Genomic DNA, 17912 nt, shown 5'->3' with positions numbered 1-17912 from the left:
TGATTGCAGTAGGACATGCTTGTAGTTTTAGAGCAGGAGGAGGCTGGTTGATGTGGTGGGAAAGGAAAGTGCTTCTGTGAAGTGTTCTCATGACACAGGTCTAGTAAAGATTTGTTTTCATTGTCAGCATACACGCCCTGATAAAGGGGATCTGTTGGACTCTGAAAACGCACTGGATTTTTACTTTTACATTGTATCTAATAAAAAACCCACACTGGACTGAACCATTTAATGTGGTACTCTCAACCAATAAAAAACATAAAAGAAAACACAACCATACAAGGCGAAGGCGAAAAACCCCAGCAAAGCATGATCCAATTTGCTACAGTGGGTAATAAATTCCTTCCTGATCCCCTGAGAGGCAATCGAATATTCCCTGGATCAACTTTACCTATAAATGTTAGTACCCAGTTATATTATGTATATCTAGGAAAGAATCCAGGCCTTTTTTAAACCAATCTACTGAGCTGTCCAGAACCACCTCTGGAGGGAGTCTATTCCACATTTTCATAGCTCCTACTGGGAAGAAACCTTTCCGTATTTGGAGACAAAATCTCTTTTCCTCTAGATGTAGAGTGCCCCCTTGTCCTCTGTGTTGACCTTAAAGTGAATAACCCAACACCAATTTCATTTTATGGACCCCTTATGTATTTATACATGTTGATCATATCCCCCCCCTAATCTCCTCTTTTTAAGAGAAAATAAATTCAGTTCCTCTAATCTCTCCTCATAGCTGAGTTCCTCAATGCCTCTAATCAGTTTGGTTGCCCTTCTCTGCACTTTCTCCAGTTCCCCGATATCCTTTTTGAGAACTGGTGCCCAAAACTGAACTGCATATTCTAAATGAGGTCTTACTAATGATTTGTACAGGGGCAAAATTATATCTCTCTCGCTGGAGTCCATACGTCTCTTAATACAAGAGAGGACTTTGCTTGCTTTGGAAACTGCAGCTTGGCATTGCATGCCATTATTAAGCTTATGATCTACCAGAACACCCAGATCATTCTCCGCTATGGATTCCCCCAGTTCTACTCCACCTAGTATGTATGATGCATGCATATTCTTAGCCCCCAAGTGCATAACTTTACATTCATCAACATTAAACCTCATTTGCCACATAGTTGCCCAATGAAACAGCGCATTGAGGTTGGCTTGTAAGTTGGAGACATCCTGTAAGGAAGTTATTCCACTGCATAGCTTTGTGTCATTTGCAAATGGTGGTACCTTTATTCCCAGACCCTATATCATTTATAAATATATGAAAAAGTAAGGATCCCAACCAATCAAGGAGATGTACCAGGGGATTGGAGGAAGGCTAACGTGATTCCGATATTCAAAAAGGGCCAGAGACATATCCCGGGAAATTATAGGCCTGTCAGTCTGACATCAATAATATGTAAACTTTTGGAGGGGATGATAAGGGACTATATCGTAGAGTATGCTAAAGACAACAACATCATCAGTAGTAACCAGCACGGGTTTACAAATGGGCGATCTTGTCAAACCAATCTCTTAGCATTCTACGAGGAAGTGAGCTGTGAGCTAGATAGGGGGAGACCAGTGGATGTGGTGTACTTGGATTTCGCTAAGGCGTTTGATACAGTTCCCCACAAGCGCTTAATTTATAAAATAAGGTCTGCAGGTATCGACAGCAGGGTTTGCTCTTGGATACGGAATTGGCTAAAAGGCCGTGTCCAAAGGGTAGTAATAAACAGCGCATACTCAGACTGGTCTGAGGTAGTAAGCGGGGTGCCCCAGGGCTCAGTCCTGGGACCAACCTTGTTCAATTTATTCATAAACAGCATTGAGGAAGGGATCAGTAGTTCGTTATCAGTTTTTGCAGATGACACAAAATTGGCCAGGGCAATAACTGCACAGCATGAAGCAGATATCCTACAGAATGACCTGGACAAAATTACGGAGTGGGCAACGACATGGCAAATGAGGTTTAATGTGGAGAAGTGTAAGGTTTTGCACTTGGGGACCAAAAACATAAAAACACAATACACGTTAGGAGGGGAACCCTTGGGGGAACCAAAAACGGAGAAAGATCTGGGAGTCTTAGTTGATGATAGATTAGGCAACAGCATGCAATGCCAAGCGGCAGCTTCCAAAGCCAACAGAATATTAGCATGCATAAAGAAAGGGATGTATTCCAGAGATAAGACTATAATCCTTCCACTTTATAAAACTCTGGTCCGACCGCATCTGGAGTATTCTGTCCAGTTCTGGTCGCCAGTCCTCAGGAGGGATGTGTTGGAGCTGGAGAAAGTCCAGAGAAGGGCAACTAAACTGATTAGGGGGTTGGAGGACCTTACCTATGAAGAGCGGCTGCAATCGCTCGATTTATTTTCCCTGGAGAAAAGACGTCTGAGAGGGGACATGATAGCAATTTATAAATATCTTAATGGGGATCTCAGCTTAGAAGAAAAGCTGTTCATTCGAAGGAATTGCATGAGGACTCGAGGACATACAATGCGATTAGAGGAGAAGCGTTTTAACCTCAGGCAACGTGGGGGGTTCTTTACTGTTAGGGCTACAAGATTGTGGAATTGTCTACCACAAGAGGTGGTTTCTGCGGGTAGTATGGTGACTTTCAAAAGACTCTTAGACTTACATCTCAAGGATCAGGAGATTGAGGGCTATGTTAGATGATTACAGTCACACACACCTACACAGGTTGAACTGGATGGACTATTGTCTTTATTCAACCTCACCTACTATGTAACTATGTAACTATGTAACCATGTGCATTCACAGAACTTTTTCCAGGGGGGGGGGGGCATCATTTTAAGGTCAGTGATGCTCCGCCCCTTTTCACCAATGTCATGAAGGGGAGGGGTTCAGTCATTATGACGTAAAGAGCAGGTATTCAAAGGTTTGAGAAACTTAATGCAAAAGCAAAGCTGACCCTCTCTGTTTTGGGTTCGTGCAGGCGACATGACGTCATTTAACGGGGAAGTTGAGATTCCGGGAAGGTTTTACTTGCCCCCCCCATGCGGACGCCCATGGTCCCGACACTGAACCTTGGGGTACACCACTGATAACCTTAGACCATTCAGAGTAAGAATCATTAACCACTAATCTCTGAATTCTATCTTTTAGCCAGTTTTCTATCCATTTACAAACTGATCTTTCCAAAAATTGACGTCCTTTTTTTTCCCACAAATAGAGCTTTCGTTTAGTGGTATTTGATCGCCTGTGCGATTTTTTTTTTTTTTTTTTTGCGCTATAAACAAAAAAAGCGACAATTTTGAAAAAAAAAATATATATATTTTTCACATTCTGCTATATGACATTCTCAAAAAAAAAATTAAAAATCTAAATTTTTTAACATTTTAGGCCAATTTGTTTCCTGCTACATATTTTTGGTAAAAAAAATTGTAATAAGCGTATTTTGATTAGTTTGCGCAGTAGTTATTGCGTCTACTAACTACGGGAAGGATTTATGTCATTTTTATTGTTTTTTTTTTTTTTTACTAGTAATGGCGGCGATCTGCGATTTTTAGCGGGACTGCGACATTGCGGCGGACAGATCGGACCCCTAACTGACATTTATGACACTCTTGGGGGTACCAGTGACCTTACTACAGTAATCAGTGCTAAAAATATGCACTGTTACTGTAATAATGCCATTGGCAGGGAAGGGGTTAATACTGTTGGTGATCAAGGGGTTAAATGTGACCCTAGGGAGTGATTCTAACTGTGGGGAGGGGGGGGGGGTTTGGGCTTGTGAGATGATCACAGAGACATGCAATCCTATATAGCAGGGTAACATGGTATCTGTGATCATTGCAGGGAGGACGGACGGCTGTGTTTACATCAGCTGACTGTCCTTCTCCCTCAGCGGGGAGAGATCGAGAGTGTCAGGCGGCAACATGCGCCGGCTTCCCCGCTGATGATCGGGGATGTATATATACGTGATTCTGCCTGTAGGTGCCAATCTGCCGCTGTTTATATCCAGTAAGCAATCGGCAAGTGGTTAACCTCTCCTGGTGCAGCTCTGAATAGAAACCAATAATCTTCCATTGTTTTTATCAAAGCTTAAATGAACAAGCTGAGGGTACAAGCTGATTGGCTACCATGCAGAGCTCCACCAGATTTTGCACTCTCCAGTTTTAGTAAATCACCCCCAATGCATCTAATATGTTTATTTATTTGTTTATAGACATGGCTGTGCAAATGCGGAGTCATTCACACAGCAATTTTACACACAGACCCCAAATCATTTACCTGAAACCAAAGTGCTTCCAGGGATACACCCTTCATTCAAGCTCTTCATTAGGGCTTGAAGAAAAAAAGAAACAAGCTGACACTGCTTGGCTACCATGAGCAGATGCACCAGATTTTGTATTCTCCAGTTTTAGTAAAGCAAACCCTTTGTCAGCAGGAGATTGATGTCATTCTCTGCAATATGGAAGCTGGGGAAAGGTGAGTATATTATATGACTATTCCCCCCCCCCACAAGCTCATTATTGCACTATTATGTTGCATTTAAGCAAGGGGGAGGGGACCACACTGAATAAGCGGGCTTTGCTTGAAGAGCAAGGTCTACTTTTAAATTGTCTGTAAAAGAAATTGTAGGAGATGAAAAGGAAAGACTTGACTTTTGTCAGCTCAATGGCCGAACACACAGTCTATTAAATATATAATATGTACACAGATATTGGAAACATACATGCTCTTTTTCCTTTGTTAACCAGCAAAACACTTTAAGCGATTACAGAGGCAATCAACAGCTTGCTCCACTGATCTCATCCATTCTCCTCCTCTAATGGAATCTTTTCCAATCTGCACAGACAGTTCACTCACAATACCACTTCTTGTGTTTTGAAGGCCCTCCTCTTCGTACGTTGCCACGCTCTTCCTTTCGTAAACATGTCAACTAGATGTAAACAGTTTAAAGCCATTGGCAAGGAGTGAAACAAGTGGATAATATTTATCAGCCAAGTGCTAAATGCTTATTGTTTGCAGGGAAAAGCTGCGGCCTTGCCTGTAGAAAAGGCTTACAGATTGCCAGAGACACAATGGAGGAGCAGCTGTTTGTCCTGGGAATAATACAGCCTGTTAAGTGAATTCTTCAGCAAGTTGGGAGGATTTGTGCTGCCTGCTCAGCTTTTAATGGGGTCATGGAGATGCAAGCAGGTAATTCAAGGTAAGCATGGGGGTTGGCCACAGGATACTGCCACTGTGCGCCATTGTGCGTGCTGTTTTCATTAACCAGAGATACCTGGAGATGAGGTGTAGAGGGATCATGGTCTCCCTGCATTCTGTGCGCCGATGATAAAAGCTTGCAGGAGTGCATTATTATGCTCACAATGGATTGCGTTCACCTGCTGAGATGTGCCACCATTAGTAAGAGGGGCATTCATTTTTCCAAATGTTTCTTTTCCTATTCTCCATATACATTAGAAGAAAGCTTTTTTTTTTCATCTGTCTTGTCCCCTCTTCTCCTCCCCACTTAACCCTCTCCAATGTTACAGCTGTTGACTTGTTGGCTCTGGAGCGCAATCTGGAGTGTCTCTGCTATTTTCCAGACTGGCATAATGCCATCTCCCATCTTCTTGGCCTGAGAATGGAGCAGTGAGGGTCTCCAAGCAGCCAACAGGATATTGTCTTTCCTCTTCTGGAGATGAAGAAGAAAAGATCAGCAGCGGAAACTCTTTAGCTACAAACATTTGTGATACTTGAGGTGTATTGTGCAAGTAACTCCATGGCACGTCATTCCAAAAAGATTATTTTAAAGTGGCATAAAAAAAAAATAGGAAACTACAGGGCAAATTTCTTAAGTGTCAGCGTGTCATTATTCTGGGAACCCCAAAAGTCTGTGTGTTATTGGTCTGGGACCTCCAAGTATCAGTGCGTCATTGTTTCTGGAACCCTCAGGGTCAGTACATCATTGCTATAGGTATCAGTGTGTCATTATCCTGGGACACATGGGCTGAATGTCGGTGACATCAGCTGGTAAAAAAAAATTTGGCCTGTGTGTACTGCAGTTGGCCTGAGTGAAGCAGGCCATTCGTCCATTTTCTGTCGAAGAGGCATGATCAAAATAGGTCTACTGATCAGTGCTCTCAGCCTATGGCTGAGTGCGTTGACTGGAGTGTTCTGGCGGGGTGTTCTGTCAGAACACAACAGATCAGCAGGGGATCGCTGTACTACCATCGGATCGATAGTACAGCGGGTCCTCCTGAGCTGTCAGTTTTTTTTTCGTTTAGCCCTGTTGGGTTGACCGTTAAAAAAAAAAAATACTGTGTACTAGGCTTTAATGTCAGTTTGCTCTGCTTCAGGGATCCCCAAAGTCCAAAGTGTTATTGTTCTGGGATCCCCAAGTGTAGTGACGGTGTACACTTGTTTTCGGACACCCAGGTGTCAGTGTGCCAGTGTTCTGGGACCTCTAATTGTCCATGTGTCATTATTCTCAGACGCCAAAGTATCAGTGTGTCATTGTTCTGAGACTCACAAATGTTGTCCTAACTCTGGGACCCCCAAGTCCATAGTGTTATTGCTTAGGAACCCCCAAGTGTCAGTGTGTGCTTATTCTGGGATCCCCAAGTGTCAGTGTGCCCATCTTCTTGGAACCCCAAGTGTCAGTGTGTCCATTTTGTGGGATCCACAAAATCTCAAGTGTTATTGTTCTGGGTTCCCCAAGTGTAGTCTCAAGTGTTTTTGGACCCCCAGTTGTCAGTGTGCCATATTTCTGGGACCTCCAAGTGTAGTCTCAGTGTATAAAAGGTTTTGGACCTGGACCCTCAGGTGTCAGTGTGTCTTTATTCTGGGACCCCCAGGTGTCAGTGTGTCATTGTTCTGGGATCTCTGAGGACGTCACAACAAGTGACAAAACGCGTTAGATTGGAACGCATAGCGTCGTCACGTCACGTAAGGTGGAACGCAAGCCAGAAGCACCGCTCGCCACTCTGCAGGGAGGACGCGCAGCCCACACCGCTGACCACCAGTGATCCCCTTTTATATATTTTATTGCAATCTAACCCAAATTGAATTTGAATTACTACACTATCTGGAGCTTCTTTCTCCTTCTCCAATATTTAACTGGCCGTACACCCGGAGCCTAAGGAGGCGGCACCAGCCCATAGGATCTTAAAGGGGAAGCCATCCCAGCCCAGGGGGTAACTAAGCACAAGTGGTCCTAATGCTATACGGCATATAGGACCCACAAGATCCGGTAAATGATTTACTCTATCCATATACACGGTGAAAGGAATCGATGTCATGGACAATCACGTCTGAGCACCTGCACTTTTGAATTTGTTGGAAAATTCACAATCACTGAGGACTTTTGTTGATAAGAATTTTGAGCACTACAGTCACCTTTTGGACTTTATCATTGATCATATCCGTTGAACATATTTATTCATATATTATTTATTAAGTCACTGATGCATATTGTGGCACGCATTTATTTATTAGATTATTGAATGATTTTGGTATTTGTTATTTATTAAGGTTGTCCACAAGTCACCTTTAATCACTATATTAATATCACCTATTTTTTAATTTTAATCACAGATTATATATATTTTACTGAAAGTTTTTATGTTCATCACATATCACCTGTTTCAGTTATTATTACTGCTATTTAAGTAGGGTTTAACTAGCAAGCGCTGTAGTTGGCCTTTTAGTAAGACCAATACCCTCTAATTTACTCATTCTTTCTACAGCAGCTGCTGTACCCTACATCATATAATATAATATAACAATTACTATTTATCATTAGATTACTCCTAGGCACGTGGAATATACCTTAGTATATTTTTTCACATTGTTCTGGGACTGCTGAATGTCAGTGTGCCATTGTACTGGGACCTTCAAGCATAAGTGTTTGTGCGCATTTTGAGATCTCCAAGTGTCTGCGTGTCCTTAATCTCAGACCTCAGGTATCAATGTGTCATTGTTCTGAGACCCACAAAAGTCAGAGTGTTCTTATTTTGGGACCCCCAAGTCCAAAGTTTTATTGCTCTTGGACCCCAAGTGTCAATGTGTCCATCATCTGGGAAACCCCAAGTGCTGGTGTGTCCATCTTCTGGGATCCCCAAAGTCTCAAGTGTTATTTTTCTGGGATCCCCAAGTGTAGTCTCAATGTAAAGGTGTTTTTAGGACCCCCGGTGTCAGTGTGTCATGGGACCCCCAAGCTTCAGTGTGTGCTCACTCTAAGATTTCCAAGTGTCAGTGTGTCCTCATTCTGTGATCAGGTGTCAGCGTGCCATTGTTCTGGGATCCCCAAGTGTACGTGTGTCCTTATTCTCAGACCCCCATGTATCAGAGTGGAATTGTTCTAGGACCCAGAAATCTCAGAGTGTTCTTATTTTGGAACCCCCAAGTCTAAAGTGTTATTGCTCTGGGACCCCCAAGTGTCAGTGTGTCCATATTCTTGGATTCCCAAGTGCGAGTGTGTCATTGTTTTTGGAACACAAAATAACAGTGTGTCCCTATTCTGAGATCCCCAAGTGTCAGTGTGTCATTGTTCCGGCCCCCTGAGTGTCAGTATGTCCATCTTCTCAGAACCCAAAGCCCCAAGTGTTATTGTTTTCGGACCCCCAAATGTCAGTGTGTCCATCATTTGGGAACCCTATATCCCAAGTGTTATTGTGTGGGGATTCCCAAGTGTCAATATGTGATTGTACTTCACCCCCAAGGTGTCAGTGTGTCCATCTTCTAGGAACCCCCAGGTGTCAGTGTGCCATTGCTCTGGGAACTTCAAGCTCCAGTGTCTGCTCATTCTGGGATCTGCAAGTGCCAGTTTGTCCTCGTTCTGGGATGTCTAAGTGTCCCTTTTCTCGGACCCCCTCTACAAATGTGTCATTGTTTTGAGACCCACGAGTGTCAGTGTGTCCTTGTTCTGGGCCCCCTTCCACTCCCAAGTTTTATTATTCTGGGACCCCCCAGGTGTCATTGTGTCCTTATTCTGAGATCCTCGGGTCTTATTGTACTGGGAACCCCAAGTGTCATTGCTCTTCAGCCCACAAGTAGCAGTGTGTCCCTATTCTGGTATCCCAAAGTGCCAGTGTGCCATTGTTCTGGGAACCCCAAAGTCCCAAGTGTTATTGTTCTGGGATCCCCAAGTGTCAGTGTATCAGGGTTCTCAGACCCCTAGGTGTCAGTGTTCCATTTTTCTGTGACATCCATGTGCGAGTGTGTGCTTAATCTGAGATCTCCAAGTCTCAGTTTGTCCTCTTTCTGAGATCTGTCAGTGGGAAGTGTCAGTGTACCATTTTTCTGGTATCCCAAAGTGTCCGTGTGTCCTTATTCACAGACCCGCAAGTATAAACATGTCATTGTTCTCGGACCCACAAGTGTCAGTGTGTCCTCATTCTCGGACCCCCAAATCCAAAGCGTTATTGCTCTGGGACCCCACAGTGTCAGTGATTCCTTGTTTTGGGCCCCTCTAAGTCCCAAGAGTTATTGTTCTGGGAGCCCAAAGTTTTATTGTTTGCTTATTCTTGGACACCCAAGTGTTGTACTGAAATCCCCAAGTGTCATTGTGACATTGTTCTCAGATCCCAAAATGTCAGTGTGTCCTTCTGGGGACCCCACAGTCCCAAGTGTTATTGTTCTGGGATCCCCAAGTTCAGTGTATCAGTGTTCTCAGACCCCCAGGTGTCAGTCATTGCTCTGGGACCTCCATATGTTATTGTGTCCTCTTTCTCCGCGACTTAGTGTACGTGCAGCTACGGGATGGGGTATGTCTTAGTTGCTGCTGATTGGTCCTGTTCAGCCAAACCCAATTTTGGACTAAACCCAATGCAATTTCTTCCAGCATTTTAAGCAAGAAGGCACCTAGAATAAGGAGATTTTGTCACTGAGGTGCATTGTCCAATTTAACTGGGGAATTGCTTTTCGCAGATATTAAGTTAGAGTTTCTTTACACAGACAATTGTTAGTGTCAGAAGAGTTTTTCCCTCCATACAAGTCAATAGGCGAAAAACTAGCTCAAGTGAAGGTTAGGTGTAGCTCAGAAAGGGGTCATAAGCAGCTCAGGAGGATGTCAGAAGCATCTCAGATATAGGTCAAAAGCAGCTCAGGATGGGGTGAGAAGAATCTCAGACAGAGGTCAGAAGCAGCTTGGGATGAGATTAGAAGCAGCTCAGAACAAGGTCAGAAGCATCTCAGATAGAGGTCATAAGCTGCTTAGACAGAGGTCAAGATGCAGCTTGGGATGAGATCAGAAGCAGCTCAAAAAGAGGCCAGAAGCAACTCAGGAGTTAGTCAAAAGCAACTCCCTGGGAGGTCTGAAGCATCCCAGAAAAAAAGCCAGAGGCAACTCAGGAGGTCAGAAGCAGTTCAGAAGCTTCTGACATCCTCCTGAGCTGCTTATGACCCCTTTCTGAGCTACACCTAACCTTCACTTGAGCTACTTTTTCACCTATTGACTTGTATGGAGGGAAAAACTCTTCTGACACTAACAATTGTCTGTGTAAAGAAACTCTAACTTAATATCTGCGAAAAGCAATTCCCCAGTTAAATTGGACAATGCACCTCAGTGACAATATCTCCTTATTCAAGGTGCCTTCTTGCTTTAAATGCTGGAAGAAATTGCAAAGACAAGGTTAGATAATATACTTACCATCTCCATGCTTCCTCAAATTGAACCTGAGCAAAGGTGACCTTATCCTCTTCCCAGCCAGATTTCAGAGAATTTTTATAGCCCAATAACCCATAAAGAAGACAATCCTGAACTTTGCTGTAGCCTCTTCTTGTGAGATTTGGGCTAGTGAGGGGTTTTGTCTGCATCTGAGTGATGCAGTATGGAAGTCAAGGAAAGGTGAGTATATTATAGAACTCATTTTTCCCCCACAGACTCGTTATTGCACTATTATATTGCATTTACGCAAGGGGAGGGGGCCACATTGAATAAGCAGGCCTTGCTTGAAAAGCAAGGTCCACTTTTAAATTGCCTGTAGTAAGTAATTGTTGTAAGAGATGAAAAGGAAAGACTTGACCTTTGTCAGCTCAATGGCTAAACATATATATATGTACACAAATACTGAAAACATATGTGCTCTTCTTCCTTTGTCAATTGGCAAAACACTTAAGGGATTACAGGGGCAATCAACAACTTGCTCCACTGATCTCATCCATTCTCCTCCACTAATGGAATCTTTTTTTAATCTGCGCAGACAATTCACTCACAATACCGCTCATTGTTCTGAGAAGACAGAGCTATCTCTCCTCTTCGCACGTGGCCACACACTTCCTTTTATAAACCTGTCAACTAGATGTAAACCGCTTAAAGCCATTGGCTAGGAGTAAAACAAGCAGATATTATTTATCAGCTGAGTACTAAATGCTCAGTAAAGAGCTTAGTAAATGAGCTTCAATCATGTGCAAGCAAAAATGCTTTTTTTTTTAATTTTCCTTGCATATGATTGGGTACTCCTTGCAAAGTGAAGCTTTACCTCATTTACTAAGCTCTGGAGTAACCGCACTTGCAGAGGGCAATTGCACTTTGCAAAGTGTACAGTCTATTTGCCTTTAGTAAACCAACCCCAGTGTGTCATTGGTCTGGGACCCCCTCCAAGTCCCAAGTGTTATTGTTCTGGAACCCCCAAGTGTCAGTGTGCCTTTGTTCTTGGACCTCCAATTCCCAAGTGTTATTGTCTGGGGATCCCCAAGTGTCAATGTGTGATTGCTCTTGAACTCTCCAAGTGTCAGTGTGTGATTGTTCTGGACCCCAAAGTGTCCATATTCTGGGATTCCCAAGTAGGAGTGTAGCATTGTTCTTAGACTGCCAAGCGTCAGTGTGTCATTGTTCTGGGACCCCAAGTCCCAAGTGTTATTGATTTGTGATTCCCAAGTGTCAGTGTGTCCTTGTCTGGGATCTCCAAGTGTTAGTTTTCTAGAACCACCAAATGTCAATGTGTAGTTGTTCTGTGACACCCTCCAAGTCCCAAGTGTTATTGTTCTGGAACCTCCAAGTGTCAGTGTGTCATTGTCTTTGACTCCTTCCCTCCCAAAACTGTATCTTGGAAGTCTATGCTATTGATTGTAAACAATATTAGCACCCCAGCTCCCATTAGCCTCATAAAATGTATGTATCATATACAATATAATTTCGTTAGTACTGGCTCCTTTATTAGATTATAGCAACATCATGTACGTGAGAAGGAAAATGTGCATCCAGGCAGCTGTAATAATAATTTTATGTATTACCGTGTTTTCCCCAAAATTAAGACCTACCCCGAAATCAAGACCTATCTTGGTTTTCTATGATGGCTGCAATAAAAGGCCTACCACGAAAAAAAAAGCCCTAGTAAAATCATGTAATCCACACTGTAAAAGGATAAAAAAATGTCCAGGGTGTGTCTATATGTAACATTATTGTACAAAATATCTTATTTACAGCGTCGCTGGGTGCTCATGTGACCCACCGGAGCTCTCCTGCTCTCCGCCCGACTGACGTCAGCGGCCCTTCCCTCTGCAGTGCTCGGAGCAGGGCTGACGTCAGTGAGGATCTCCCTTGGCAGTACTCAGGGCGGGGAAGAAGAGTTCTGGCAGGTCCTGTGAGCGCCCAGCAATGCTGTAAAAAAGGTATTCTCTACAATGTTACATAAAGACACACACTGGACATTATATAATCCATTTACAGCGCGGATTAAATGATTTTACAAGGACTTTAACTAGGGTTTATTTTGGAGATTACAGAGATACTGACTCCTATGCTGACAGGGAGGGAGAGGGGGAAAGAAGACAGGAGACAAATAAGACATTCCCCAAACATTAAACCCCTAATGCATTTTTGTAGCCAAAATTATAAGACCCGGTCTTACTTTCGGGGAAACATGGTAATTTTAATGGCTATGTTTCTGCTCACAGTTATGATTTAGGGGTTTCGTTCTTGTAACTCTAATAGTACAAACATAAACTCCTATTGTCACTGTATGGCAAAGATGACTGAGGGCCCAACCAGGGAGGAAATAAGAGTTTGGAGATTTGGGTGACCTCTGAATAAACTGATTACAACCAATCCTCCCTATAACTGGATTTGGGATCATAGTGGCTGTGGGTGTGAACTGTGCACAGTTCAAGTGTAAGTATCATATTGTCTCTGACCATCCCCGAGGAGCAAAATGATGATCTGTGAAAAGGAAAAAAATCTATTAGTGAAAACATTTACACAACTTTCTAAGAAAAATGTTGCACAATGAGGACTCCTGGAAACAATACTGTGCTTAAAGTGCACCTTTGCAAAGACTTCAGACATCACTCAAACCTTCCCTTCAGTCTTGTACAGTTATACAGGCTCCTATCCTGGTCTGAAATTACTAACTCTGATTTCACTGCTTACTGTCAGCTTCTCACAATTACATTAGAAGCTACACAGATTTAACCACTTTCAATCATGGAGGTTCATCATTATAGGTGGGCTTTATCTAGGACATTTTCCATGCAAATGCAGCCTGCCTAGGAAGACTAAACTAAAACACAGCACAATAGAATCCTACAGGGTTAAAAACCACTTAAACTTATTGTACATATTGAACGGTGGGGGAGCAGTTCCACTGTTTGAAACTATAAAATAAAAACTTTTGACCTAAAGATGGATGTTTCTCAACCCCTACCCACATATATAATGCCTAGGAACACTCATCCAGACCAACATCCACCCATCAAGGCATTTTGATATTTGCATACCTCCTCCCAAGAGACAACCCACAGTTTACATCAGAGCTGAGGACTTTTAAGAGGAGTGCTGAGGTACAGTGCTGCAATATCCTATTGACAAGAGTTTAAAGGGGTAACCAGGGAAGTCAAATTATGAACAGATTAAGCACGCGCAAACTATTTGCAGATTCTTAACAATCTGTGACAAGGCTTTTAAACACGCATCCCTGATCTTTGTAGCTGTTAGTGTTGTGAAGTAATTCAGCCTTAAAGATTCTCAAAGATCATACCAAAGACTTTGAAGTTGGGTTTAAGTTTCTAACAGCTCAGCAACACCTATTTTGGGGTCAGCAGCCCGTCAATCGCGATCTACCCATTGACTGTGGGTAGGTGATAGGTAGATGGTGAACATGTCCCTGCACTGCTGATTCTTGAGTGCTATCCTCCATAGCTGCAGAGCAGGCACAGGCTCAGCCAAGTCCTAGTCTGGAGAGGCATTCCCTGTCTCCTAACATGCCCCTTGCATATGTGTGGCTGTGGGGTGGGGAAAGCCTCAAGAACAGCTTACGCGGGTTCGGCTCCGTTTTTCCTCTGAGTGTGATATGGTCAATGCACCCGCCCTCCTATCTGATCCATCCAATGTGCACTGCCCTACATACTACTTACACTGATCAGAGAGCCAGGCTAACACTGAAGCCAGCCAGGCCTTAAACGAATTGAGCAAACCAGCCTGCAGTACTAGATGTTCTGCTTTCATTATGGACTCCGGCATCAGACTTGTGGGGTGACCAAATACTCCCCAGACATAAAAAAACAATTGTTAATGAAAGTGAATTCTGTTTTTCACTGAAGCTAAATTTTAAGGTAATCCTAAAAGCTTTTTTTTTTTTACCTTCATGCATTTCATTTACCCATAGGAAGGAAGCAACTGTGGTGGCACTCGGCAGGGGCCCAGAGCACTGGGGGGGATCCCGAGAAGAGGAGGATTGGGGCAGAGGCGTAACTAAAACCTTCAGGGCCTCGGTGCAAGAACCCATAAAGGGTCCCCCCGCCCCTCCCTTCCATCCAAGCTCTGGGCTTCCAGTTCTGGGTGGGCGTCCGTGGACATCAACCCCAGAATCCTGCCTCCCACATGCCCCCTGGTACACGCATCCAGCATGCTCTGTGACTGCTGTGTTCTTCAGACAATCACAGTGGCCCTTTACCATGTGATCAGCTGATCACATGTAAACAAACTTGTCGGTTATCGGCACTCCTTTCTTCCCATGCTGTGTCTGTGTGAGGAAAGATGAGCCGTTAACTAGCAAAACTGTTAGTACATTGTTTACACTGATAATCAGGGCTCTGATTGTGTCCTGATTATCAGTGCAGCCACATCATTGCTGCCTATCTTTGCTACCTACCAGTGCTCATGAATGCCGCCTATCAGTGTTGCCTATCAGTGCAGTGTTCAGCATACTGCCTGTCAGTGATCATCAATACCCATCAGTGCTGCTTATCAGTGCTCATCAATGTTGCCTATCAGTGCTGCCTATCAGTGCCACCTATCAGTACTCATCAATGTCCAGCAGTGCTGCCTATCAGTGCTCACAAATGATGCCTATTAGTGCTCATCAATGCTGCCTATTAATGCCACCTATCAGTGCTCATCAGTAGAGTTGAGCGGACACCTGGATGTCCGTGTTCGGCGGGTTCGGCCGAACTTTAAAAAAAAGTCCGGGTCCGTGTCCCCGGACTTTTGCCGAACTTTTCCCGGACACCGAACCCCATGGCTCTAAAACAACGTTTCTCAACTCCGGTCCTCAGGGCACACTAACAGGCCAGGTTTGCAAAAAAACTGAAATGCATCACAGGTGATATAATTTGCTGCTCACTGATTGCAGTATTCTAGTCTTCATCTCCCCAAGGTAATACTTAAAATCTGGCCTGTTAGTGTGCCCCGAGAACCGGAGTCGAGAAACACTGCTCTAAAACACCAATGGAAAGGGCTAGAGTGCTGCAAATGGCAGCAAAACGTAGTTAAGACCATGGCGAGTGCTCTGCAAACAAATGTGGATAGGGAAATAACTTAAAAAAAAAAAAAAATAAATAAAACAACGTTCTTCATCTCTGAAGGACGAGGCCCATATGGAGTAGGAGGGAGGTTAAGGTGGTGGTGGATGTGGCGGTGTCATAGGCGTGCGCACAGGGTGTGCCGGGTGTACCTGGGCACACCCTAATCACCTAGGGCACATAGCATTATCGCTCTGTTTGCCAGTGAGGAGATGGGAAGGATCTCCCTCGGACCTGCTCTGCTCTATTTCTCTTTGCCAGCAGGGAGAGTAATGTATCGGGGCCATGTACATGTAGGCAAACACATGCATGTGTATTTAAACTCTCGGGTGCACACCCTAATGCAATAGGCTGCGCACACCTATGGGCGGTGTAGGTGGAAGCGGCGGCGGAGGAGGACCAGGGCCGGATTAAGAGCATCATGGGCTTGGTGCTGAGGATTTTGAAGGGCCTTAAGGGGCGTGCCTTGGCATGCACCCAGAGGAGGAAGGGTGCAGCCATGCATGCCTAATTCAACATGGGATGCTGTCTCTGAAGCCCATAAACACATCCATGCATCGGCAACTGTCCCTCCTTGTCCGGCCTTCGTGCTGTGTGGGGAGGTTCTGAGGGAGCTGCCTGGGGAAGCGAGCATAGAAGCCAGACTTCTGTGTTTACAAGTCACAGAAGAGCGGTAACAGTGAATATGGCCAACCCGGGGCCTATATAAAGGTAGGGGCCTGGAGCTGCAGCTCCAATAGCCCCTACGTTAATCTGGCCCTGAGGAGGACGAGGTAGCCAACACTGCTTCTTTTCAGAAATTTTAAATGAGGGTACACCCCAAAAGAGTGAGAAAGAGCAAAAATAGAACAATGGGTGGGTAAGGTCGGTATCCATTGCTATTCTGCACAAGGTACGGAAAAGTCCCGTGGGATCCATGCCTGGTTCATTTTAATGAACGTGAGCTTGTCCACATTGTCTCTGGACAGGCGGCTGCGCTTGTCTGTGATAACGCCTCCAGCCGTGCTAAATACCCGTTCAGATAATACACTGGCTGCAGGGCACGACAGCACCTCCAAGGCGTAAAGGGCAAGCTCAGGCCATGTGCCCAACTTGGAGACCCAGAAGTTGAAGGGGGCAGACCCGTCATTCAGTACGTCTAGGCGTGTGCACACATACTGCTCCACCATGTTGGTGAAATGCTGCCTCCTGCTAAGACGTTCCATATGAGCTGCTGGTGCTGCTGTTTGTTGTGGCGTGCTGACAAAGCTTTTCCACATTTCGGCCATGCTAACCCTGCCTTCTGAGGTGCTGGCGGTGCCCTGGTTGCGTTGGCGACCTCTTCCTCCTCCTCTGCCTTGTGCTTCCACTGTGGCCCCGCTGTCAGGTGGGAATGCCAGCAGCGTCACGTCTACCAGCGTGCGCTTGTACTCGCGCATCTTGCGATCGCGCTCCAGTGAGTGAATTAAGGACGGTACATTGTCCTTGTAATGGGGATCCAGCAGCGTGGCCACCCAGTAATCAGCACAAGTTAGAATGTGGGCAACTCGGCGGTCGTTGTGGAGACACTGCAGCATGTAATCGCTCATGTGTGCCAGGCTGCCCAGAGGCAACGAAAGGCTGTCCTCTGTGGGAGGTGTATCGTCTGTGTCCTCTGTATCCCCCCAGCCATGCACCAGTGATGGCCATGAGCTGGCCTGGGTGCCACCCTGCTGTGAACATGGTTCCATCTCCTCCTCCAGCTCCTCCTCCTCATCCTCCAGAACTGTGCCCCTGCTGGACAATTGTGTCCCTGGCGTTTGTGTGTGCAGGAAACCACCCTTGGAGCCCCTTGTGAATGACTGCCCTGAAAGCCTTGGAAATGTTACCTCTTCATCCTCCTCCTCCTCCTCATCCTGTGCCACATCCTCTTCCATCATCGCCCGAATTGTTTTTTCAAGGAGGCATAGAAGTGGGATAGTTAAGCTGACAACGGCGTCATCGGCACTGGCCATGTTGGTGGAGTACTCAAAACAGCGCAACAAGGCACACAGGTCTCACATGGAGGCCCAGTTATTGGTGGTGAAGTGGTGCTGTTCCGCAGAGCGACTCACGCGTGCGTGCTGCAGCTGAGACTCCACTATGGCCTGCTGCTGCTCGCACAGTCTTTCCAGCATGTGCAAGGTGGAGTTCCACCTTGTGGGCACGTCACATATGAGGCGGTGAGCGGGAAGGCCAAAGTTACGCTGCAGCGCTGACAGGCGAGCAGCAGCAGGGTGAGA

At 45.0% G+C, this 17912-nt stretch overlaps 1 protein-coding gene across 2 annotated transcripts in view; it reads right to left on the bottom strand.

The window, feature by feature from the left end:
- Nucleotides 1-12881: 12881 nt before the first annotated feature.
- LOC309564635 (pancreatic lipase-related protein 2-like) overlaps nucleotides 12882-17912 on the bottom strand; it is an 86809-nt gene continuing 81778 nt past the window's right edge. For both annotated transcript variants that reach the window (XM_082269296.1, XM_082269295.1), the window contains exon 13: nucleotides 12882-13093. In XM_082269296.1, coding sequence (XP_082125422.1) covers nucleotides 12973-13093 — 121 coding nt within the window. In that variant the 3' untranslated portion in view covers nucleotides 12882-12972. The remainder of the gene's footprint in view (nucleotides 13094-17912) is intronic.

The sequence above is a fragment of the Pelophylax lessonae genome (genome assembly GCF_965119305.1).
Source record: "Pelophylax lessonae genome assembly, chromosome: 9".
Lineage (NCBI taxonomy): Eukaryota > Metazoa > Chordata > Amphibia > Anura > Ranidae > Pelophylax > Pelophylax lessonae.
The sequence above is the reverse complement of the archived record's forward strand: the minus strand, read 5'-3'. Positions and strand labels throughout refer to the sequence as shown.